The sequence below is a fragment of the Watersipora subatra genome, chromosome 1 (assembly GCF_963576615.1).
Source record: "Watersipora subatra chromosome 1, tzWatSuba1.1, whole genome shotgun sequence".
NCBI lineage: Eukaryota > Metazoa > Bryozoa > Gymnolaemata > Cheilostomatida > Watersiporidae > Watersipora > Watersipora subatra.
This window is the reverse complement of record NC_088708.1, coordinates 5,763,776-5,788,875: the sequence shown is the minus strand read 5'-3', so window position 1 is coordinate 5,788,875 and position 25,100 is coordinate 5,763,776. Positions and strand designations below refer to the sequence as shown.

Genomic DNA, 25,100 nt, shown 5'->3' with positions numbered 1-25,100 from the left:
ATGAGGAGCATTGTCAAATATATGTTTTTTAACACAACGTCAATGAGTTGACTGTAAAACATGAGTCAACACACTTTGGCTAGGTGGAGAGCAGATTATTTGAAAGCATATATCGCAGTATGACATTAGTTTCCATTTAAAAAGAGCGGCTGATTGAAAAAAATGAAGCAGAACCTAAAAGCAAACAAAAAGAATGTGAAATCCACTACATGTATATTATAAGACTTCTGTTTTCAAGATTGAAATTTTAAACCAAACAAAAGTCATTGGCTTTTAAAGAATCGAAAATGGACATGATCAAGGTAGCTATGTGATGGCATGAAGTGAAAAAGAACAAGCGTTCAGGATTACAATGTCTGTCAGCATGTCAGGAACGTGGTAAAAGTATTGAATTGGTAATTTGATAATGTAGAAGTTGGCTCTATGTACCGAGTTAAGTCATTCTACAGTAAAATGAAATGTCCTGTGTTTTAGTGTGGCAGTCTCTTCAGATCAGGTGTCTTCTCCCACCACTCCCCCACTACAATCTCATCAGACGGAACATTCAGCGTAGTATTAAATGGCCTCGCCATAATCTGACATACAAGCCTTTTCTGTTTCGTTTTTAGTTTTAGACATACAGAAGCATCATGTCCTTAGTTGAGTATTGGTTTATACTTTTTTTGTCTTGTCGTGTGCATCTTGGGATTTGTTTCCCCACTTTTTTCAAGTCGTACTGTAAAAGGCCTTGATAATAATTTCGTCCAGTAGTATTTATTGTATTTTACGTTTTGCGTTCTATTTATTTATGGCAGTATTAACAAGCTTTTAATATAATGTAAACTACCTAGTGAGCTCCTTTCACAGGAATATCTTGTAATTGTGAAATGTTTAGATGTATGCATATTAGGAATTGTGACAAATATTACTTTACGACGGATGGCTTTCGCTATTTTGTGAACATACGTAGATGGCTTAGATGCATTGATTTAACACTACAGTGGACTATAGATGGTTTAGATTCATAGCCTTACCACTACAGTGGAGTACAGATGGTTTAGATTTTTGTGTTAGACAAATGGTGGCATTGACAAGTGGGTTGTTGTGATTTATTAAAAAACAGAGATTAGGCCCTTCAACGCCATTTCGCTGGGTGTACACAATGAGTCTGCTAAAGCTGTGTAACGCTAAAATTTAGTAACTAATCACAATCTTTACTAGAGTGATCTACTTCTGATTCAAGACTAGTTTATGGCATTCAGTTTGCATTGACCAGATCACCTTCATTTTATCAATCTAATAGATCTTGGAAAAATAATGTACAATATAAAACACTTTTGTCTCTGATGCGCCTTTTCTCTCCATTGCTATAGAAACTGCAGACAAGCAAATAAATGCACAAAATTTACGACATTAAATGAATGTACATGCTGTAAACCAGAACTTTCTTGTATTGCTTACTTTCTCTTTTTAACAACAAATCAGTATACAATAAAATTATCATATACTTTTGTTTTATTTTAAAGAAAGTTTTTCTTTAGTTTGTAGTAAAGCCAATTGTAAAATTACTCATTTCAGTACTTTAGCTAAAGCTTGATTCCATCAGGTTAACTTATACCCCACTTATACATGTAGTTGATTCTATAGGACTACTCAGATCTATAGATGCCAAAAAATCTCACAGGTAACTGCATATCTCTCAAGTTTACCCAATCAGTTTCAATGCAATTTTTAAAAAATTAAAAAATGGCAATGTTGTGCACCATTTTATTTAATTGTTAATTTGTGTAAACAAAATTAGGGCCTTGGTGACGCAGCAAGCTTTTTTAAAGGAGTTGTTGTACATTTTGTAAAGTAAATACAACTCCTTCCTAATTGTGATTTGTTAGCTTGTGTTCCTTTAAAAATGTCTTTTCGCGACGATTCATTAACCAGACCTTTTGAATACTGGAAAATTGTAGTTTGTAAAAAGGGGAATTATCGGTAGGCTCCGTAGGTTAAAAAGCCTGCGTTAATCTAAAAAGCTTCTCGATAGCTTTTAGATTCAGGTATATACCAGGTACTAGCGGTTTTGGTAGTGCTGGAACTTTTGCTTTTAAAAATTTTCTATTACAGTAAGTATTGTTTTTTCGAGAACCATCAGAGAATGGAAGTATTTCAAGTTTTTTTGTTAATTCTAAGGGACATAAATTATTAATTGTAGACAAGACCTTTTGCCATATCTCACGATATATTTTTCAGTTTAAAAAAAAATCAGCGTTACAAGAATTTATTTTTACTTTTACATTAGCTTAATCTTAACATTTCTTTATTATACATTTTGTCTCATTTGGTATTCGTTTCTTTTTTCATCTTTTTGCGTTTTTATTGTTATATGCACGCCCACATACATGTGTTCGTTGCATCCATATTCATCCATTCTCATTCCTACGTACACTAATGTGTAGGGAAGGGAATGTCGCAAAAATGCAAGAGATAAACCGGAAAAATGGACCTAGACGCATCGTAATTAAGTTAGGTTCTGGCAGAGTTCATTTTGTAGATTATCGACCACTGTAATTAACATACTGCATGATACTAACAACACCTGAGCACTGAGTTACCATCCTAGTATACTTTGACTGACATGTATTTACATAAAAAACATTGGAGCTTTTATTGCTGGTAAGCCCAAGATGAAATATCTGTAGATATGACGAATATCTTAACTCAGTGCCTTTTGAGTGTTAAATCTTCTTATCACTTTATGCAATACATTGTTTAAAGTGAATAAAGTTGCATATTTTACATTGTGTAAAATTAAAACTGCTCTTGAATGTTTACTAAGAAACTAAACTGAAAAGTGGAGCAATTTCTGAACATGGTACTGCGGTCTCTTTATTTAATATTGAATTCAAGGGTAAACATCATTTTTTGAGCCATGTGGTAACTCAAAAAAGGATTTAGAAAGGGACTTGCTAGGCTTCTCCAGACTCTCTTTTGGCCCAGGAGGAAAAGGAGATGAGATCATTATAATGATTAATAAAAGTATTAGCAGTCAGTATACATATATACATATATATATATCAAAAAGTGATTTAGCCGCTGGTGTCTACCTCCATCACAGCAGGTACTTGTGTTATTTCACTAAGAAATGCAGCGTAAAGATGCTTTTTACAAAGATTGGAAGGCTCTTTTACGTGTACAACTATACCAGAGGGCTCATGAGATAGTGTAGGAAATGGGGACTGCACCACACGGAAATGGAGATCAGAGACTTTGCCACCATCAGAAACCATTTAATACAATTTGTAAGAGCTAAATTAAAAAGAAAAGGACATACTATATAAAGATATTGATTAGGAAGGCCATGAACATTTTCTTAGTAACACTAACACATAGAAAATGTATGGCCAGTATTCTTATAATCTGTAATATATTCTTTTTTACATTTGAAAACACAGAAGCACAGGTGGTAATCAATTAACTGAAGAAAAAGAAACCATGATTCAGATAATAGTTCTATTCAGTACTGCCCAGCCAACTGGTACTCTGAGGTCCTTTGACCATGCAAACTATAGGGCAAGGTGGATAGTGAATGGGCGATAATCTAAGATGACTACATGCCTTCAACAATTATAGCAGTAATATCGCCAATTTCTCCTATGTTTTGAGTAGGGACATCTTAAACAGTGTATATAAAATACATAAATTTGAAGGAAAGCTCTGACCCTGTGGTATTACAACTTATACTCTGTTTAGCTATTTTATTTAATGATGCTGAAAATAGTCGTATCACTATTGTACATCAGTTATGTGATTATACCGTTTCCATTTTTCTACATTGTCTCATAGTAGTGAAGCGAGTAATATAAAAACGTATGTGTTAACTTGAATGGCCCCCTATTATCTATAATTTCATAGATAAATATGGCCCCTTATGATCCGCCTCGAAGAGCATTTAAAAGACACGGGTCACCCAAGTAGAAGCCCTGATCTTCATGTGTCACATGAACATTTCTTGTGTGGAATCTTTCTTTGGTGCGCTATTAAATAATTTTCCATGATGACAAGCAAGGCAAATAATATGAGGATAATAGTAAAAGGAGTCGGGTAAATGTGCTCGCATATAGCCTGCATGAAATATTTAAAGTGATGCAAGCCGTAATAGGAATATAACTTGCAATTAAATTTTAACTTTGTCAGTAGACTTCTGTTTACACCTACATCTATGTTCACCTCATGCCCGTGAGCACTTTTGTTATGATTTTGAAGTATCTAAGTTGTAAAGGCTAAGATTTCAACACCATCTAATGAATATGACATTTGAAGCTCACACATGGAAAGTATTGGATGCAGTACTCGCCATGTCAAAGAGCATCAGTATGGTAGCATATTGGTTAAAGTGCTCATCTCTAGTATTTTTTTGTATCCAATGTATGGCTCAACACTATACAGATGTTTGTGTAAGATACAATACCATGTAAGTTTATACTAATGTATGTGACATTCTACATTCTCTGGTAGACAATAGGTTGTTTCACAAAGTTGTGGTAACCTGGTTGTCAGAAGTCTTATTTAACAAATGACATTGACAGACAGGTTGTTGTTATCTGTTGAAAATGTTTGAATACTTAAAGTAAAGCTCTGCACTGTGGTAGTGTTCAGCGTGAATAGGATGGCCAATATTCATAGAATGCAGCTGCTTCATTTGATTAAAATTATTTTGCCTATGCATAATATTCTAAGTCTGGTAAAAGTTTAAGTTTTCGTCATGTAGAGTCGGGGAAGCCATGCTGTACCAAATCAATCTTCACATTTGTGAATTGTGAGATTTCTTGCATCTTTAATGTGACTAACCATGCTCATGTTTGTGTTAATTTTAATGTGTTAGAGAGTTTATGTCAAAGCAATACAAGCTCGAGTAGATTCCCATAAACACAGTAATCAATTTACTATCCACCATGTTAAAGTTTCTCATACCAATGCATAGCACTCTATTTTATGGTTTGTAGTTGTTCATGATTAAATACCTGTATGTTTATATTACTACATTGTATAGACTGATGATTTATAAGTAAAAACTTATTGTTTATGTTTCTTACTCTGTTACAGTGTTATGTCTGTTTCATGTTTAAGTACAGGGGTATGTCTGGTTGTTGCTTTATTAGTAATCTATCACATTAAAAAAGTCCATAGCAGCAGAAAACGCATAGCATTTTTGTGTTGTACTGCTAGCTGAACTCCAAGGTGCTACAATATCTGAACCTCTATGGTAGTACTTTCTGAATGACTCTGATTAAAGCTTTTATGTTTATAACCATTGCACAACATTTTGTCAATAGATGACACACTTCTTTGCATAGCATGTCTGTACTCTGGTTGCGCTGAACACCATTGTTTGGGATCAGGAATACTTCTCATTTCTATCATTTCATTTATTGCAAACTTATTATTAATTTGATCATTACACAATGATGACAATTCATGCAATTTCACTACAATTTCAGCAATATGCTTGAAAGAACACTTTTCATCTCTGCTCTACACGTGTTGTAGTATGGATGTAGCCTGACATTGGCAAGTAGTCTAAAGCATCAGCAATGGCGAGCGCAAGTTCTTCCCTGACCAACCACAATCGAGTGGTTCAGCCTCTACTCACAGGTTTTCTCATGTTGACAATAACGTGCTTTCTTTTCAAATTGTCATCACTCTAGACACCTGGATCAATCAGCCTGATGTTTTCGTGTTTATTGATCATAAAGTGCATCTCTATGTCTGTTAAGACTATTAATTCATTTCTTAGGTTTGATTTAGTAGTGTTTTAAAATTGCCTAGTGTATTTGAAGCATCAGCTGTCACTATGTATCGGGCTTATCTATGTCCTAATTCTTCCAATGTTTGCTAAAGCATTGCGCAAAAGATGGTAGCTAAAGTCTGAAGCCTGTTCTAATCTCAATTGATGAAAAATGGCATTTCATTCGTTCATTCATTACTCTGTTGGCATCTGCTGTGTGCTGCTAGCTGACTATTGGAGTGCATTAATAGCTGTTTTAATTGTTTAATCAATGCAGCCCTATGCAGACTGAATAGAGTATGTTAGGTTCAGGTTATATCAACTATATACAGTCTGACTGAATAGGGTATGTTAGGTTCAGGTTATATCAACCATATACAGTCTGACTGAATAGAGTATGTTAGGTTCAGGTTATATCAACCATATACAGTCTGACTGAATAGAGTATGTTAGGTTCAGGTTATATCAACCATATACAGTCTGACTGAATAGAGTATGAGAGGTTCAGGTTATATCAACCATATACAATCTGACTGAATAGAGTATGAGGGGTTCAGGTTATATCAACCATATACAATCTGACTGAATAGAGTATGTTAGGTTCAGGTTATATCAACCATATACAGTCTGACTGAATAGAGTATGTTAGGTTCAGGTTATATCAACCATATACAGTCTGACTGAATAGAGTATGAGAGGTTCAGGTTATATCAACTATATACAATCTGACTGAATAGTGTGTGAGAGGTTCAGGTTATATCAACTATATACAACCTGACTGAATAGTGTGTGAGAGGTTCAGGTTATATCAACTATATACAACCTGACTGAATAGTGTATGTTAGGTTCAGGTTATATCAACCATATACAATCTGACTGAATAGAGTATGAGAGGTTCAGGTTATATCAACTATATACAATCGGACAGAATAGTGTGTGAGAGGTTCAGGTTATATCAACTATATACAACCTGACTGAATAGTGTGTGAGAGGTTCAGGTTATATCAACTATATACAACCTGACTGAATAGAGTATGAGAGGTTCAGGTTATATCAACCATATACAGTCTGACTGAATAGAGTATGAGAGGTTCAGGTTATATCAACTATATACAATCTGACTGAATAGAGTATGAGGGGTTCAGGTTGTATCGACTATATACAGTCTGACTGAATAGAGTATGAGAGATTCAGGTTATATCAACTATATACAATCTGACTGAATAGTGTGTGAGAGGTTGAGGTTGTATCGACTATATACAATCTGACTGAATAGAGTATGAGGGGTTCAGGTTATATCGACTATATACAGTCTGACTGAATAGAGTATGAGAGGTTCAGGTTATATCAACTATATACAATCTGACTGAATAGAGTATGAGGGGTTCAGGTTGTATCAACTAAATACAGTCTGACTGAATAGAGTATGAGAGGTTCAGGTTATATCAACTATATACAATCTGACTGAATAGAGTATGAGAGATTCAGGTTATATCAACTATATACAATCTGACTGAATAGTGTGTGAGAGGTTGAGGTTGTATCGACTATATACAATCTGACTGAATAGAGTATGAGGGGTTCAGGTTGTATCGACTATATACAGTCTGACTGAATAGAGTATGAGAGGTTCAAGTTATATCAACCATATACAATCTGACTGAATAGAGTATGAGAGGTTCAGGTTATATCAACTATATACAATCTGACTGAATAGAGTATGTTAGGTTCAGGTTATATCAACTATATACAATCTGACTGAATAGAGTATGAGAGGTTCAGGTTATATCAACTATATACAATCTGACTGAATATAGTATGATAGGTTCAGGTTATATCAACTATATACAATCTGACTGAATAGAGTATGTTAGGTTCAGGTTGTATCGACTATATACAATCTGACAGAATAGAGTATGAGGGGTTCAGGTTATATCAACTATATACAGTCTGACTGAATAGAGTATGAGAGGTTCAGGTTATATCAACTATATACAATCTGACTGAATAGAGTATGAGAGATTCAGGTTATATCAACTATATACAATCTGACTGAATAGTGTGTGAGAGGTTGAGGTTGTATCGACTATATACAATCTGACTGAATAGAGTATGAGGGGTTCAGGTTATATCGACTATATGCAGTCTGACTGAATAGAGTATGAGAGGTTCAGGTTATATCAACTATATACAATCTGACTGAATATAGTATGAGAGGTTCAGGTTATATCAACTATATACAATCTGACTGAATAGAGTATGAGAGATTCAGGTTATATCAACTATATACAATCTGACTGAACAGTGTGTGAGAGGTTGAGGTTGTATCGACTATATACAATCTGACTGAATAGAGTATGTTAGGTTCAGGTTATATCAACTATATACAATCTGACTGAATAGAGTATGAGAGGTTCAGGTTATATCAACTATATACAAACTGACTGAATAGAGTATGTTAGGTTCAGTTTATATCAACTATATACAATCTGACTGAATATAGTATGAGAGGTTCAGGTTATATCAACTATATACAATCTGACTGAATAGAGTATGTTAGGTTCAGGTTATATCAACTATATACAATCTGACTGAATAGAGTATGTTAGGTTCAGGTTATATCAACTATATACAATCTGACTGAATAGAGTATGAGGGGTTCAGGTTATATCAACTATATACAATCTGACTGAATATAGTATGATAGGTTCAGGTTATATCAACCATATACAGTCTGACTGAATAGAGTATGAGAGGTTCAGGTTATATCAACTATATACAATCTGACTGAATAGAGTATGAGGGGTTCAGGTTGTATCGACTATATACAGTCTGACTGAATAGAGTCTGAGAGGTTCAGGTTATATCAACCATATACAATCTGACTGAATAGAGTATGAGAGATTCAGGTTATATCAACTATATACAATCTGACTGAATAGAGTATGTTAGGTTCAGGTTATATCAACTATATACAATCTGACTGAATAGAGTATGAGAGGTTCAGGTTATATCAACTATATACAATCTGACTGAATATAGTATGATAGGTTCAGGTTATATCAACTATATACAATCTGACTGAATAGAGTATGTTAGGTTCAGGTTGTATCGACTATATACAATCTGACAGAATAGAGTATGAGGGGTTCAGGTTATATCAACTATATACAGTCTGACTGAATAGAGTATGAGAGGTTCAGGTTATATCAACTATATACAATCTGACTGAATAGAGTATGAGAGATTCAGGTTATATCAACTATATACAATCTGACTGAATAGTGTGTGAGAGGTTGAGGTTGTATCGACTATATACAATCTGACTGAATAGAGTATGAGGGGTTCAGGTTATATCGACTATATGCAGTCTGACTGAATAGAGTATGAGAGGTTCAGGTTATATCAACTATATACAATCTGACTGAATATAGTATGAGAGGTTCAGGTTATATCAACTATATACAATCTGACTGAATAGAGTATGAGAGATTCAGGTTATATCAACTATATACAATCTGACTGAACAGTGTGTGAGAGGTTGAGGTTGTATCGACTATATACAATCTGACTGAATAGAGTATGTTAGGTTCAGGTTATATCAACTATATACAATCTGACTGAATAGAGTATGAGAGGTTCAGGTTATATCAACTATATACAAACTGACTGAATAGAGTATGTTAGGTTCAGTTTATATCAACTATATACAATCTGACTGAATATAGTATGAGAGGTTCAGGTTATATCAACTATATACAATCTGACTGAATAGAGTATGTTAGGTTCAGGTTATATCAACTATATACAATCTGACTGAATAGAGTATGTTAGGTTCAGGTTATATCAACTATATACAATCTGACTGAATAGAGTATGAGGGGTTCAGGTTATATCAACTATATACAATCTGACTGAATATAGTATGATAGGTTCAGGTTATATCAACCATATACAGTCTGACTGAATAGAGTATGAGAGGTTCAGGTTATATCAACTATATACAATCTGACTGAATAGAGTATGAGGGGTTCAGGTTGTATCGACTATATACAGTCTGACTGAATAGAGTCTGAGAGGTTCAGGTTATATCAACCATATACAATCTGACTGAATAGAGTATGAGAGATTCAGGTTATATCAACTATATACAATCTGACTGAATAGTGTGTGAGAGGTTGAGGTTGTATCGACTATATACAATCTGACTGAATAGAGTATGAGGGGTTCAGGTTATATCGACTATATACAGTCTGACTGAATAGAGTCTGAGAGGTTCAGGTTATATCAACTATATACAATCTGACTGAATAGAGTATGAGGGGTTCAGGTTATATCAACTATATACAATCTGACTGAATAGTGTATGTTAGGTTCAGGTTATATCAACCATATACAATCTGACTGAATAGTGTATGTTAGGTTCAGGTTATATCAACTATATACAATCTGACTGAATAGTGTATGTTAGGTTCAGGTTATATCAACCATATACAATCTGACTGAATAGAGTATGAGAGATTCAGGTTATATCAACTATATACAATCTGACTGAATATAGTATGAGAGGTTCAGGTTATATCAACCATATACAGTCTGACTGAATAGAGTCTAAGAGGTTCAGGTTATATCAACTATATACAATCTGACTGAATAGAGTATGAGGGGTTCAGGTTATATCAACTATATACAATCTGACTGAATAGAGTGTGAGAGGTTCAGGTTATATCAACCATATACAATCTGACTGAATAGAGTATGAGAGATTCAGGTTATATCAACTATATACAATCTGACTGAACAGTGTGTGAGAGGTTGAGGTTGTATCGACTATATACAATCTGACTGAATAGAGTATGAGGGGTTCAGGTTGTATCAACTATATACAGTCTGACTGAATAGAGTATGAGAGGTTCAGGTTATATCAACTATATACAATCTGACTGAATAGAGTATGAGGGGTTCAGGTTGTATCGACTATATACAGTCTGACTGAATAGAGTATGAGAGGTTCAGGTTATATCAACCATATACAATCTGACTGAATAGAGTATGAGAGATTCAGGTTATATCAACTATATACAATCTGACTGAATAGTGTGTGAGAGGTTGAGGTTGTATCGACTATATACAATCTGACTGAATAGAGTATGTTAGGTTCAGGTTATATCAACTATATACAGTCTGACTGAATAGAGTATGTTAGGTTCAGGTTATATCCACTATATACAAACTGACTGAATAGCGTATGAGAGGTTCAGGTTATATCCGCTATATACAAACTGACTGAATAGCGTATGAGAGGTTCAGGTTATATCAACTATATACAATGTCTGAATATAGTATGAGAGGTTCAGGTTATATCAACTATATGCAATCTGACTGAATATAGTATGAGAGGTTCAGGTTATATTCACTATATACAAACTGACTGAATAGAGTATGTTAGGTTCAGGTTATATCACCTATATACAATCTGACTGAATATAGTATGATAGGTTCAGGTTATATCAACTATATACAATCTGACTGAATAGAGTATGTTAGGTTCAGGTTATATCAACTATATACAGTCTGACTGAATAGAGTATGAGAGGTTCAGGTTATATCAACTATATACAATCTGACTGAATAGAGTATGTTAGGTTCAGGTTATATCAACTATATACAATCTGACTGAATAGAGTATGAGGGGTTCAGGTTATATCAACTATATACAATCTGACTGAATATAGTATGATAGGTTCAGGTTATATCAACTATATACAATCTGACTGAATAGAGTATGTTAGGTTCAGGTTGTATCGACTATATACAGTCTGACAGAATAGAGTATGAGGGGTTCAGGTTATATCAACTATATACAGTCTAACTGAATAGAGTATGAGAGGTTCAGGTTATATCAACTATATACAATCTGACTGAATAGAGTATGAGAGATTCAGGTTATATCAACTATATACAATCTGACTGAATAGTGTGTGAGAGGTTGAGGTTGTATCGACTATATACAATCTGACTGAATAGAGTATGAGGGGTTCAGGTTATATCGACTATATACAGTCTGACTGAATAGAGTATGAGAGGTTCAGGTTATATCAACTATATACAATCTGACTGAATAGAGTATGAGAGATTCAGGTTATATCAACTATATACAATCTGACTGAATAGTGTGTGAGAGGTTGAGGTTGTATCGACTATATACAATCTGACTGAATAGAGTATGAGGGGTTCAGGTTATATCAACTATATACAGTCTGACTGAATAGAGTATGAGGGGTTCAGGTTATATCAACTATATACAATCCGACTGAATAGTGTATGAGAGGTTCAGGTTATAACAACCATATATACAGTCTGACTGAATAGAGTATGAGAGGTTCAGGTTATATCAACTATATACAATCTGACTGAATATAGTATGAGAGGTTCAGGTTATATCAACTATATACAGTCTGACTGAATAGAGTATGAGAGGTTCAGGTTATATCCACTATATACAAACTGACTGAATAGCGTATGAGAGGTTCAGGTTATATCCGCTATATACAAACTGACTGAATAGCGTATGAGAGGTTCAGGTTATATCAACTATATACAGTCTGACTGAATAGAGTATGAGAGGTTCAGGTTATATCCACTATATACAAACTGACTGAATAGCGTATGAGAGGTTCAGGTTATATCCGCTATATACAAACTGACTGAATAGCGTATGAGAGGTTCAGGTTATATCAACTATATACAATGTCTGAATATAGTATGAGAGGTTCAGGTTATATCAACTATATGCAATCTGACTGAATATAGTATGAGAGGTTCAGGTTATATTCACTATATACAAACTGACTGAATAGAGTATGTTAGGTTCAGGTTATATCACCTATATACAATCTGACTGAATATAGTATGAGATGTTCAGGTTATATCAACTATGTACAATCTGACTGAATAGAGAATGAGAGGTTCAGGTTATATCAATTATATACAATCTGACTGAATAGAGTATGTTAGATTCAGGTTATATCAACTATATACAATCTGACTGAAAAGGGGGTAAAGAGCATATTCTTGTTATGCGCCGTTTACTATACTGTGCAGGGGTAGTTATGTAACTATTGCACGTGCTATTAAATGATACTGGCTAGAGAGCTCACTAATGTAATATGACTTTAACGTTTGCTAAAAGCTAATGCTTTTAAATCTATTAATTTTTAGTGACAGTTAAGTTTTTTACAAACCTACGGTCCATCTGTCTATCACACAACTGAATGTGTGAATGTTTTTTTTCAGTTTCATGTGATACCTGATGCTGCATGTCATGTTTGTTGGCTCATGTACCACTAGTCAACATTTGTCATGCCTGTTGGTACGGCAATACATTTGTATTTGCTAAAGCATGGGACACCCAACAGCTTTCGCACGCACTTTTCGGTGCGTGTGAAAACTGGCAGCACATGTGAAAACTGGCAGCGCATGTGAAAACTGACAGCGCATGTGAAAACTGACAGCCCATGTGAAAACTGGCAGCTCATGTGAAAACTGACCGCGCATGTGAAAACTGACAGCGCATGTAAAAACTGGCAGCGCATGTGAAAACTGACAGCGCATGTGAAAACTGACAGCGCATGTGAAAACTGGCAGCGCATGTGAAAACTGGCAGCGCATGTGAAAACTGGCAGCGCAAGTAAAAACTGGCAGCGCATGTAAAAACTGGCTGTACATGTTATGCCTGTAGGTGAAAAGAGTTTGCATATGACAGCTACGAGTACGAGTAGGTAAGATGAATATGCATGTGACAGCTGTAGGTAAGGTGAGTGGGCATGTGAGTTATCTTAAGGTGAGTGTGCATGTGACAGTTATAGATAAGGTGAGTGTGCATGTGACAGCTGTAGGTAAGGTGAGTGTGCATGTGACAGCTGTAGATAAGGTGAGTGTGCATGTGACAGCTGTAGGTAAGGTGAGTGTGCATGTGACAGTTATAGGTAAAGTGAGTGTGCATGTGACAGCTGTAGGTAAGGTGAGTGTGCATGTGACATCTGTAGATAAGGTGAGTGTGCATGTGACAGCTGTAGGTAAGGTGAGTGTGCATGTGACAGCTGTAGGTAAGGTGAGTGTGCATGTGACAGCTATAGGTAAGGTGAGTGTGCATGTGACAGCTATAGGTAAGGTGAGTGTGCATGTGACAGCTGTAGGTAAGGTGAGTGTGCATGTGACAGCTATAGGTAAGGTGAGTGTGCATGTGACAGCTATAGGTAAGGTGAGTGTGCATGTGACAGCTGTAGGTAAGGTGAGTGTGCATGTGACATCTGTAGATAAGGTGAGTGTGCATGTGACAGCTGTAGGTAAGGTGAGTGTGCATGTGACAGCTGTAGGTAAGGTGAGTGTGCATGTGACAGCTATAGGTAAGGTGAGTGTGCATGTGACAGCTATAGGTAAGGTGAGTGTGCATGTGACAGCTGTAGGTAAGGTGAGTGTGCATGTGACAGCTATAGGTAAGGTGAGTGTGCATGTGACAGCTATAGGTAAGGTGAGTGTGCATGTGACAGCTGTAGGTAAGGTGAGTGTGCATGTGACAGCTATAGGTAAAGTGAGTGTGCATGTGACAGCTGTAGGTAAGGTGAGTGTGCATGTGACATCTGTAGATAAGGTGAGTGTGCATGTGACAGCTGTAGGTAAGGTGAGTGTGCATGTGACAGCTGTAGGTAAGGTGAGTGTGCATGTGACAGCTATAGGTAAGGTGAGTGTGCATGTGACAGCTATAGGTAAGGTGAGTGTGCATGTGACAGCTGTAGGTAAGGTGAGTGTGCATGTGACAGCTGTAGGTAAGTTGAGTGTGCATGTGACAGCTGTAGGTAAGGTGAGTGTGCATGTGACAGTTATAGATAAGGTGAGTGTGCATGTGACAGCTGTAGGTAAGGTGAGTGTGCATGTGACAGCTGTAGGTAAGGTGAGTGTGCATGTGACACTATCCGACAAGTTAATTAAAGAAAAGCATAGATCCTTTATTGAAAGGTAATAATCCTAATATGCGCTGCATAATATGAGATACACTGTATTTATATGGTACTATATGAAGAGATTGCTAGTATGCTAATATGGCTCTACCATTTACTGCATTTAATTGTAGCTTCTCATGAATGACTTGTTCATTGCATTGGTTTATTTTTACACTTGTAACATGATAGTAGGAAACTGGTTATAGGTGACTCGCTTTGGTAACCCTTTGCGGTATTTAGATATGGAGTGTTGTAACACTAGTTGAGACTTTGGCATGCTGAGATTTCTACTCTCACTGGCTTATGCTACTGTACGTACCATTACTTAGCCGTCTGTTCTACTTTCAGATCTTTATCAAATCACAATGGCCTACGGATACTGGAAAAATAACAAGAAAGATGATATTGCAGTATTTGATCTTTTCTTCAGAAAAAATCCGTTTCAAGGAGAGTTTGCAATTCTTGCTGGAGTTGAAGAATGCATGAAGTTCCTTCGAAACTTCAGGTTTTCAGAACAAGGTGTGTTCGGTCTCCTACGACAGTGGTTAACTATGACTAACAATATATTGTTCGCTGTAAGCCTGGCAGGGTCAGATAATTGACTTGCGCACCAGTATTTCTTTCTAAGGCCTTACATGAAGTTGTGACCTTTTCTGTAACTAATAAATGCTTGATTTGTCTGCTCTTGTTATTGCTGTAGACATTGCATACCTAAAGACAGTCATGCCAGACAGTGATGAAGAATTCTTCCAATATTTGGCCGGCGTCTCCGCTAAGGATATAAAGGTTTACTCTGTTGACGAAGGCTTAGTCGTGTTTCCTAAAGTACCTCTGCTTACTGTAGAGGGGCCTCTTCCCATAGCCCAACTTCTTGAGACTACGTTGCTCAATCTAGTCAATTATGCTAGGTAAGTTTTGCTTGACATGTCTATTGTGTTGGTTTGCTGAGCTGGGTAAGGAGGGTAGTACCAGGCTGTTTTAAATTCGCTGTTAATAATCAGCAATCGCCTGTTTACAAACTTGTCGAATCATTCTGTGTTGTGTATTTATGCAGGTATAGTGCAGTGCATCCACGGGTTACGACGTCCCTGTTTTCACCTTACAATGTGAACATGAGGTTTTTCATCCCCTCCTTGCGGCATGTTTTCGCCATACAACATCAACAAAAATGTCCCTCAAAATTCAAATTTGGTGGCAGGTGTGCTGAATATGTTGGAATAACGAAGATGTCGATATGCTATTCACCAAAATCCCTCCCACTAAACCTAAAAGAGATATGATGCTCTCTAAGTTAAGCATTCTTCATGTTTCATAAATGCTTGGTATTGCCTGAGTGAAACGAAAATTAGTGAAAAGGAAACAAAAGTGAAAATTTATTATACATTTTAGCGTTTAATATAATATTTACTGTACACTTTAATTCATTATACGTATATAACTACATATATAGCTTTAATTCGTTAGCCATGGGTTTTTTTAGTATGTACAGTACGTATATAAAATTTTGGTGCTTTTTACCAGGAGTGTTTGCATTGGATAATTACTATGGGTTTCTATACCCTTCTGTACGACATTTTTGCTTTATGATGCCAACACTGCAACGAATTAATGTCATATGGTGGGGTCCACTAAATTTATGTAACAGACCAACTATATCACAAAGGTGGTTCATTGTATTTATGTAACAGACCAACTATATCACAAAGGTGGTCCATTGTATTTATGTAACAGACCAATTATATCACTAAGGCGGTCAACTGTATTTATGTAACAGACCAAGTATATTACCAAGGTGGTCCACTGTATTTATGTAACAGACCAACTATATAACAAAGGTGGTCCACTGTATTTATGTAACAGACCAGCTACATCACAAAGACAATAATTATTGCTCTCTTGATGCTCTTTGGGTAGAAAACTATAAATCATGTTTATATCTTAATGTTTACGTACTAGCTTCTGTCTATTTAGTCTCGTGGCCACAAATGCTGCCAGATTTCGTCTGGCAGCCGGTCCAGATACAACCCTGCTGGAGTTTGGTTTAAGAAGAGCTCAGGGTCCAGATGGAGGCCTTTCAGCATCCAGATACTGTTTCATGGGAGGTGAGAAATGTACATTCCTATTCTGTTAGTCGTCCTCGGCTGTAAAATCTGGTTCTCATTGCACTGCTGCCTGTGGCATCGGAGGGTTATGGACGTGGGTAGTTTTATTGATCCTGTATTTTTAGCACCCACCTAGAATTGAATGACGCTTGTTAAAGGCCATGTCTTCATGGATGAAGGTCATCACAAAACTCGCCTTTCGGAATTGATTTTCAAAGCTGGCAGCCAGAACTTATATTTATAGCTTGTGTGTTTACATAGCAATATAGACAGCTGTAAAAACAGTAGTATTAGATATACCTTCCGGTAAGACTTGATGCTAAAAGAATTGTCTGATATTTTTTGCGACATTTACATGAATATTAGTTTGTCTGATGGACTCTTTTACTGACAGTATTCTTTCTTAAAACTGTTGGCACGATCCCTAGACTATTGGTAGACTTGAGGTAAATTAAAATTCTAATGTCAGTAAATTTTTATAAATATCTTTTAGAACTTGTCAAGTGTTTAACATTCATTTTAATTTAGCATATGTGAGTTAACTCCACCCACTAAGGTTAACTCCACCCACTAAGACCACACCAAACATTTCCATTTGCATCATACGGTGGAAGTGCTTCCTTAATGTTCACATACGTGTCACTTTAGTTCTCCGTTCGCCTGTTATGTGTGACCCAAACTTTGGCTTATGTTTGCTCGAAGACCAGAGAGCAAATGTTTTCTTATGTGATATTGGTGTCAATTTGGGAGGTTTTATTGTTTTACAATTGGCAGCACGGAATGTTATCTGTTGTAGTATGAGATGCTATAATTGTAATACAACTTGGTCTCTATTGCCTTACAACCTGTAAGACAATAGATACCAAGGCATCATATGGTATTATGGTATTTGTAACCTTGTGATGCCATCTGTTGCAATCTGTATGGCTATCTGTGGTATGCTGGAATACTATCTGTCCAAGTATAAGCGTCAATCTGTCGCAATACGAAAGGCCATTTGCTACACTAGAAAATGTCGTCTGATTAATACAGCCTACTCTTTGTCTTTTAATATGAGATGATAACTATTGCAATGTTTAATATGAGATGATATCTATTGCAATGTTTAATATGAGATGATATCTATTGCAATGGTTAATATGAGATGATATCTATTGCAATGTTTAATATGAGATGATATCTATTGCAATGGTTAATATGAGATGATATCTATTGCAATGTTTAATATGAGATGATATCTATTGCAATGTTTAATACGAGATGATATCTATTGCAATGTTTAATATGAGATGATATCTATTGCAATGTTTAATACGAGATGATATCTATTACAATGGTTAATATGAGATGATATCTATTGCAATGTTTAATATGAGATGATAACTATTGCAATGTTTAATATGAGATGATAACTATTGCAATGTTTAATATGAGATGATATCTATTGCAATGTTTAATATGAGATGATATCTATTGCAATGTTTAATATGAGATGATAACTATTGCAATGTTTAATATGAGATGATAACTATTGTAATGCTAGTTTGGTATGATGCATCAATAAAATTAAACAAAAATAAAATAGAAAAATTTTGCTTTCTCTTTTAGATTTTGGTTGCGAACAGATAATGAGTTTTGTGATGGCTTATTTAATATACATGTGCAGGTTTTAATAACTCAAATTTTAAGCAATCATCAATTTAGTTGCATGTCAATATGTCATGAAAGTGACACATGCCTATTCCATGCCTATTACATGGCTATTACATGGCTATGACATGGCTATTACATAGCTATTTAATTGGTGTCATAGCAAAACATTTAAGCATTTATACGGAATGGAAACATATTTTGTGGTAGAAGTATTCTCTAGACAGAGACATGCGCTGACAAACCGCTTTCTGTAGTGCATACAAAGTTTATTACTTAGCTTCCAAAGAGCAATTGTGTAGTAACACAACTCCATGTGGTGCTGCAATGCCATCATGGAAAAAATTGTGTTGCTCTCATGCTGTCATGATTCAGTGTCATTGTTTGGAAGCTAAACATTCGTGCGATGTTCCCTCTTTGTGCTATAGAGACAGTCTTAGCGACCAACAGCGTCGCACTTGTGTGTCGCATATCTTTTGCTTTCCTGTTGCTTAATATGTAAGTTTTTCTGTTGTTGACTTGAGGCGTCGCGCAAGCATCGCTCTACGATAGCGCCCTATAGAAACATGATCTGCTTGTCGGCTGACCGTAGCTCTTCGGCGCTGGCGTGCCCGGGTGCCACTACACTATCGCTTAATGAAAACTTACTGAATGTGAGTGGTGAGATTAATCATAAAGCATTAAAGCCCAGCAGGTATGGAAGAGACCTCGGGCATTTATCAGCTGAACTAGTTGGAGTTAGGTAAATAGGGATAGAGAACCATTTTTTTAAAGCTGATGCAACGACTGCCATAGCTATTTATGCGCAGTTCTCAATCTTAAGTTTGTTGAACTATCCTATTGTTTGTACGATGCTGTAAACTTTTGATGCAGTCTGTCATGTGAATGCGTATTGATTGGTTACAGGATTTGATGGAACAAGCAATGTATTAGCTGGAAAACTCTTTGACATTCCTGTGAGAGGTACACATGCCCATGCCTTCGTTACTTCATTCGCATCTCTCGATGAGATCTCAAGCTCGGTTGGTATTTACACGTAAAATGTTTTTCTATTATACAAGTACTTCTCTTGTCAACATTGTATTGTACAGTCGAGAAATATGTTGTCTCTGATTATATTATTACATTTTAGACTATCTCATATGCTGACGATAGTGGGAAGGAGGCTGACATTGTCCAAATGTCTATTGATTGGCTGAAGAAACTTTCTATTGCATTAAGTAGGTTCCACTCGTGATATCCCTCAGTTCTGATAGTGTGATCATATCATAATAGCATGATATTGTCTACACTCATGATATCCTATAGTACTGATGTGTGATCTTATCATAATAACATGATATTGTCTACACTCATGATATCCTATTGTACTGGTGTGTGATCATATCATAATAACATGATATTGTCTACGCTCATGATATCATATAGTACTGGTGTGTGATCATATCATAATAACATGATATTGCCTGGGTTACACTCATGATATCCTATGTTACTGATGTGTGATCCTTGAGCAGGCTTACAATAACTGTTGCAAAGACAGCTGTAATATACCGTATCAATATATCAATACATCAACTACAAACCAAGGAAGGCAAATCCAAATTGCTACGTTTGAATGCTACAAAGTTTTTTACATTTGGGTAAAAACATTCAGTACTTTTTTCAGATGTTCTAGTTGAGGAGTGCAATAAAGGGGAGCTAGCAGCGTTTATAGCATATGCGGTGGCCTTCCCTAAAGGTTTCCTGGCTCTAGTTGACACCTATGATGTTTTGAGGTAACTTTTTACTGTAGCTCATTTCATTCTTGATATTTTCTGCTACCATCAAACTCTTCTACCAGAACTACATATTTGCAGAAGCGGCATACCAAACTTCTGTGCAGTGGCCTTAGCTTTAAATGACATCGGATATAGAGCTCAGGGCATCCGACTCGACAGTGGTGATCTTGCATACCTGTCAAACTGCGTAAGGACCTTCTTCACTTCTGTTGCCAACCAGTAAGTTGAATTATACACTACGTGAGGACCTTGTTCACCTCTGTTGTACACCAGTAAGTTGAATCATACACTATGTGAGGACCTTGTTCACCTCTGTTGTACACCAGTAATTTGAATTATACACTATGTGAGGACCTTGTTCACCTCTGTTGTACACCAGTAAGTTGAATCATACACTATGTGAGGACCTTGTTCACCTCTGTTGTACACCAGTAATTTGAATTATACACTATGTGAGTACCTTGTTCACCTCTGTTGTACACCAGTAAGTTGAATCATACACTATGTGAGGACCTTGTTCACCTCTGTTGTACACCAGTAATTTGAATTATACACTATGTGAGGACCTTGTTCATCTCTGTTGTACACCAGTAAGTTATATTATACACTATGTGAATACCTTGTTCACCTCTGTAGTCCCGTTATGGTTATATTTTACTTCTGAGATGAGTATAAATAATTGCAATGTGTTTACATTAAACATTTTGGAAATACAATCTTTTTGTCAACTTACTGCACAGTATTCTCAGATTTTTATAATATAAAGTTTATTTATTTCTGAATAAAAAATTTGTTTTTGCTTTGTCTATTTTTCTAACCTTTTCAATTGCCGATAGAATCAGAAGCCTCTCTTGAGTTCTCATATGCCTGTTAAATCTGTTAGCGTAGGTTAGAGTTATCTATATGCCTGTTAAATCTGTTAGAGTTCTCATATGCTTGTTAAATCTGTTAGCGTAGGTTAGAGTTCTCATATGCCTGTTAAATCTGTTAGCGTAGGTTAGAGTTCTCATATGCCTGTTAAATCTGTTAGCGTAGGTTAGAGTTCTCATATGCCTGTTAAATCTGTTAACGTAGGTTAGAGTTCTCATATGCCTGTTAAATCTGTTAGCGTAGATTAGAGTTCTCATATGCCTGTTAAATCTGTTAGCGTAGGTTAGAGTTCTCATATGCCTGTTAAATCTGTTAGCGTAGGTTAGAGTTCTCATATGCCTGTTAAATCTGTTAGCGTAGGTTAGAGTTCTCATATGCCTGTTAAATCTGTTAGCGTAGGTTAGAGTTAGCCAGTTGATACTCTTTCTCTTTTAGTTTTAGCCAAGACTGGTTTAAAGATCTTACAATAGTTGCCAGCAATGACATCAATGAAGAGACAATAACCTCTCTGAACCACCAAGGTCACTCTATCGACAGCTACGGCATCGGTACTCACCTTGTCACCTGCCAGAAACAACCAGCACTTGGTTGTGTCTACAAGGTCAGCTGAATATCTATGAGCACCTCAAGTTGAAATTGCTCCACTTACTTGATAATGAACTTCCAGTGTTTAATCATAATATCCGCTTAGCGCTGATCTCTGTCTGTTACAGACTGGCTTGCTTGAAATTTAAATTGCTTGCCAAAACATTAGACCTTTGTAGCTTGCAGTAAAACCATGGAACTCCTGTTGTTGGCACAAGTTATCATGTGTAAAAAGGTTCTTCACGCTTGAGTTTGTTTTAAGAGAATAGTTTCTATCGATGGTTTATCTCTATTGTTTATCTCTATGGTTTGTATTTATGAGTTCCAGCAACTAGGTGTAGGAGGCTTTGCTTTCACCAAGGTTTTTTGAACTGGAAAGTCATGAAGGAATCATTTCATTAGGTTGCTATTTTATGTCCTGCCATAGCAAAGCTTCCATTACCATGTAATGTTATACCATTAACCTTAGTTTTACCAGAGCATCCTTCACTGTGTCTTGTCATAGTATTAGCTTAACAAAAGGCAGTCTTTATTTCTGCTCTAATAACAAGGTCGACAAGTAGCCATCGCTAGTTAATGGTGGCAAACACATCTTGACTTGCTATGTTGTTGGACCAGTTGGTAGCAATAAATGGTGAGCCGAGGATAAAACTGAGTGAGGATGTGAACAAGGTGACCATTCCAGGCAAGAAGAACATCTATCGGTTGTACGGCGCTGATGGTAACGGTCTGGTTGATGTGCTAATGTCCCCTACGGAGCTAGAACCAGTCGAGAGACAGCGCCTCTTAATTAGAAACGCATTCATTGTGAGTTTTCATGGGCACCTGTACCTGTTCCCACATATCTAATAATATCTATTCACATATTAGTCGATATAAAGCTTGGCATTTTTCAAGTAAGGCTTTTACGCATGTCAATTTTTTAATGTATCAAAATTTAATTATTGATTTGTGAAGGTTAAATACGCTGAGAATGGCTAAGAAATATAAGAGAGATTTAATGATATGCTGCCTGACACTTGAGTATATGAGGTTAATACATAATTGGTAAATGTTTGTTTTCAAGTAATTGTTGGGTTGTAAGTGGCAAGGCGCTGAAGATATCTTGAGTTCGACAGATTAAAATGGTTAGAATTTTATACAAATCTTATAATCCTAATTTTCACAAAAATAGGGTCTTCTGCACTATAGAGGGTTTTTATGGGGTTTATCGACGTCTCTGAAGGACGCCGGAGTGTCAGGCTTTTTTATATAAAACTAAATCGTTATTTGTAGTTTGCCTAATCTGTTTATAATGAAATACAGAGATGTTTATGAATCGGAGAGTTTGGCTTGGTGAAACACAGTAAGCCTCAGTAAGAGTAATACCTTATAAATTAAAAGACACTGGTGCCATTTACAGCTGTAAAAACCTATTGCGAGCAGTTGATTTTTTCTTAGGTTCTTTGAGAGCTTGTGGAGGCAGAGACAGATTTTCATCTTTAGTGTCCCATTCCACAATAAAGGAGCCACACTGATGTTATGGGCATGGTGTTAGGGATCTGCGGTTATTTTTTTTTGTTCTATTTGGTAGGAGTCCAAAAGAGCATACGTTTCACCTAGCAAAGTGGAACCCTTACTAAAGCTTTATTGGGATCAGGGTAACGTGTGCCTACCCCTTCCTACGCTCAAGGAACTTAAGCAGAGGACAGCCATTTCCATCTCTCATCTCAGAGATGATCACAAGCGGCAACTCAACCCAACACCTTACAAGGTAGTTATTACTTCACGTTCTTCGGGGTTTATGAGCAGCTCTGTGGTTATGCTCACCCCACCCATCTGATTCATATTTGAACACTCGTTGTTTTTCTTAGTTATGCTCGTGTATCATGGTCATCTTTTGGTGAGTTGAAAAGGTAGTCAACCTTGTCTAGCAATAACGGTGAATTTTGGTCAGCTCACTAGCTACTCTTAGTGCACCTTTCACAAGAATTTTTGGGATGAATGAAGAATAGCGAACAACTTTAGTAACTGTAGAGACTTTTTAGTTGTTCCATCTTGAGTCTCATTGAGTCTCCTTTGTACTCTCATTAATCAGGACTTAAAGAGCTCCATAACCTTGTTTGTTCACGAGGTTACCATATTACTTTGTTTGTTCATGAGGTTACCATATTACCTTGTTTGTTCACGAGGTTACCATATTACCTTGTTTGTTCACGAGGTTACCATATTACCTTGTTTGTTCACGAGGTTACCATATTACTTTGTTTGTTCACGAGGTTACCATATAACCTTGTTTGTTCATGAGGTTACCATATTACCTTGTTTGTTCATGAGGTTACCATATAACCTTGTTTGTTCATGAGGTTACCATATTACCTTGTTTGTTCATGAGGTTACCATATTACCTTGTTTGTTCACGAGGTTACCATATTACCTTGTTTGTTCATGAGGTTACCATATAACCTTGTTTGTTCACGAGGTTACCATATAACCTTGTTTGTTCATGAGGTTACCATATTACCTTGTTTGTTCATGAGGTTACCATATAACCTTGTTTGTTCATGAGGTTACCATATTACCTTGTTTGTTCATGAGGTTACCATATAACCTTGTTTGTTCATGAGGTTACCATATTACCTTGTTTGTTCATAATGTTATCATATTACCTTGTTTGTTCACGAGGTTATCATATTACTTTGTTTGTTCATAAAGTTGGTATTTTTATTTTAGGTTTCAGTGAGTGATAATCTTTACAACTTCATGCATGAGATCTGGCTTGAACACCAACCAATAGGAGAGCTAGCTTAAATATTACTGGAGACGCAATCCTTTTCTCTTCGATATGACTGAATTTGTGCCTACACCTTTGTGATATTTTGTTTTTGTATGTTTGTATGAAGAGCTATCATGTTTCTCACTTTGTCCAATCATTGGCTACTCCCCACATAGCTCACAGCTTGCCAGACCTGGTAATACTGTTTGCACTGAGAACTTGAGGTATGCTGACAAATGGAAGTAGTTCAACAATGGTATCAGTCACTGGTGATATATGTATCAGTCACTGGTGATATATGTATCAGTCACTTGTGATATATGTATCAGTCACTTGTGATATATGTATCAGTCACTTGTGATATATGTATCCGTCACTTGTGATATTTGTATCAATCAGTTTTGTTAGTTATACTATTTACTTGTAATATCTGTTTCCACTCACTGGTGAGCATCCTTTCACTTAATTTTGCTCTTGGTATTGTCATTTTACATATATGTAAAAACTGATTGTACTAGTACTGCGTGTTTACTATTGTAAAAGTAACATAATAAATTGTTTACTATTTGTCAGCCTGAGTGTGTGCATGAAAACATCAAT

General features: G+C 36.2%; 2 protein-coding genes across 2 annotated transcripts in view; both read left to right on the top strand.

The window, feature by feature from the left end:
* Nucleotides 1-1,118, top strand: part of LOC137386043 (E3 ubiquitin-protein ligase TRIM37-like) — a 29,728-nt gene extending 28,610 nt beyond the window's left edge. The window contains exon 20 of the mRNA XM_068072698.1: nucleotides 475-1,118. Coding sequence (XP_067928799.1) covers nucleotides 475-553 — 79 coding nt within the window. The 3' untranslated portion in view covers nucleotides 554-1,118. The remainder of the gene's footprint in view (nucleotides 1-474) is intronic.
* An 860-nt stretch (nucleotides 1,119-1,978) lies between these two features.
* Nucleotides 1,979-25,072, top strand: LOC137386004 (nicotinate phosphoribosyltransferase-like). Its single transcript, XM_068072649.1, has 13 exons — nucleotides 1,979-2,093; nucleotides 5,518-5,622; nucleotides 15,106-15,276; nucleotides 15,458-15,665; nucleotides 16,729-16,859; nucleotides 19,416-19,531; nucleotides 19,642-19,729; nucleotides 20,179-20,287; nucleotides 20,369-20,509; nucleotides 21,596-21,761; nucleotides 22,364-22,552; nucleotides 23,319-23,498; nucleotides 24,458-25,072. Exons 2-13 carry the CDS (start codon nucleotides 5,562-5,564, stop codon nucleotides 24,533-24,535), a joined length of 1,638 nt encoding a protein of 545 aa, XP_067928750.1. The 5' UTR covers nucleotides 1,979-2,093; nucleotides 5,518-5,561; the 3' UTR covers nucleotides 24,536-25,072.
* The last annotated feature ends 28 nt before the right edge of the window (nucleotides 25,073-25,100 follow it).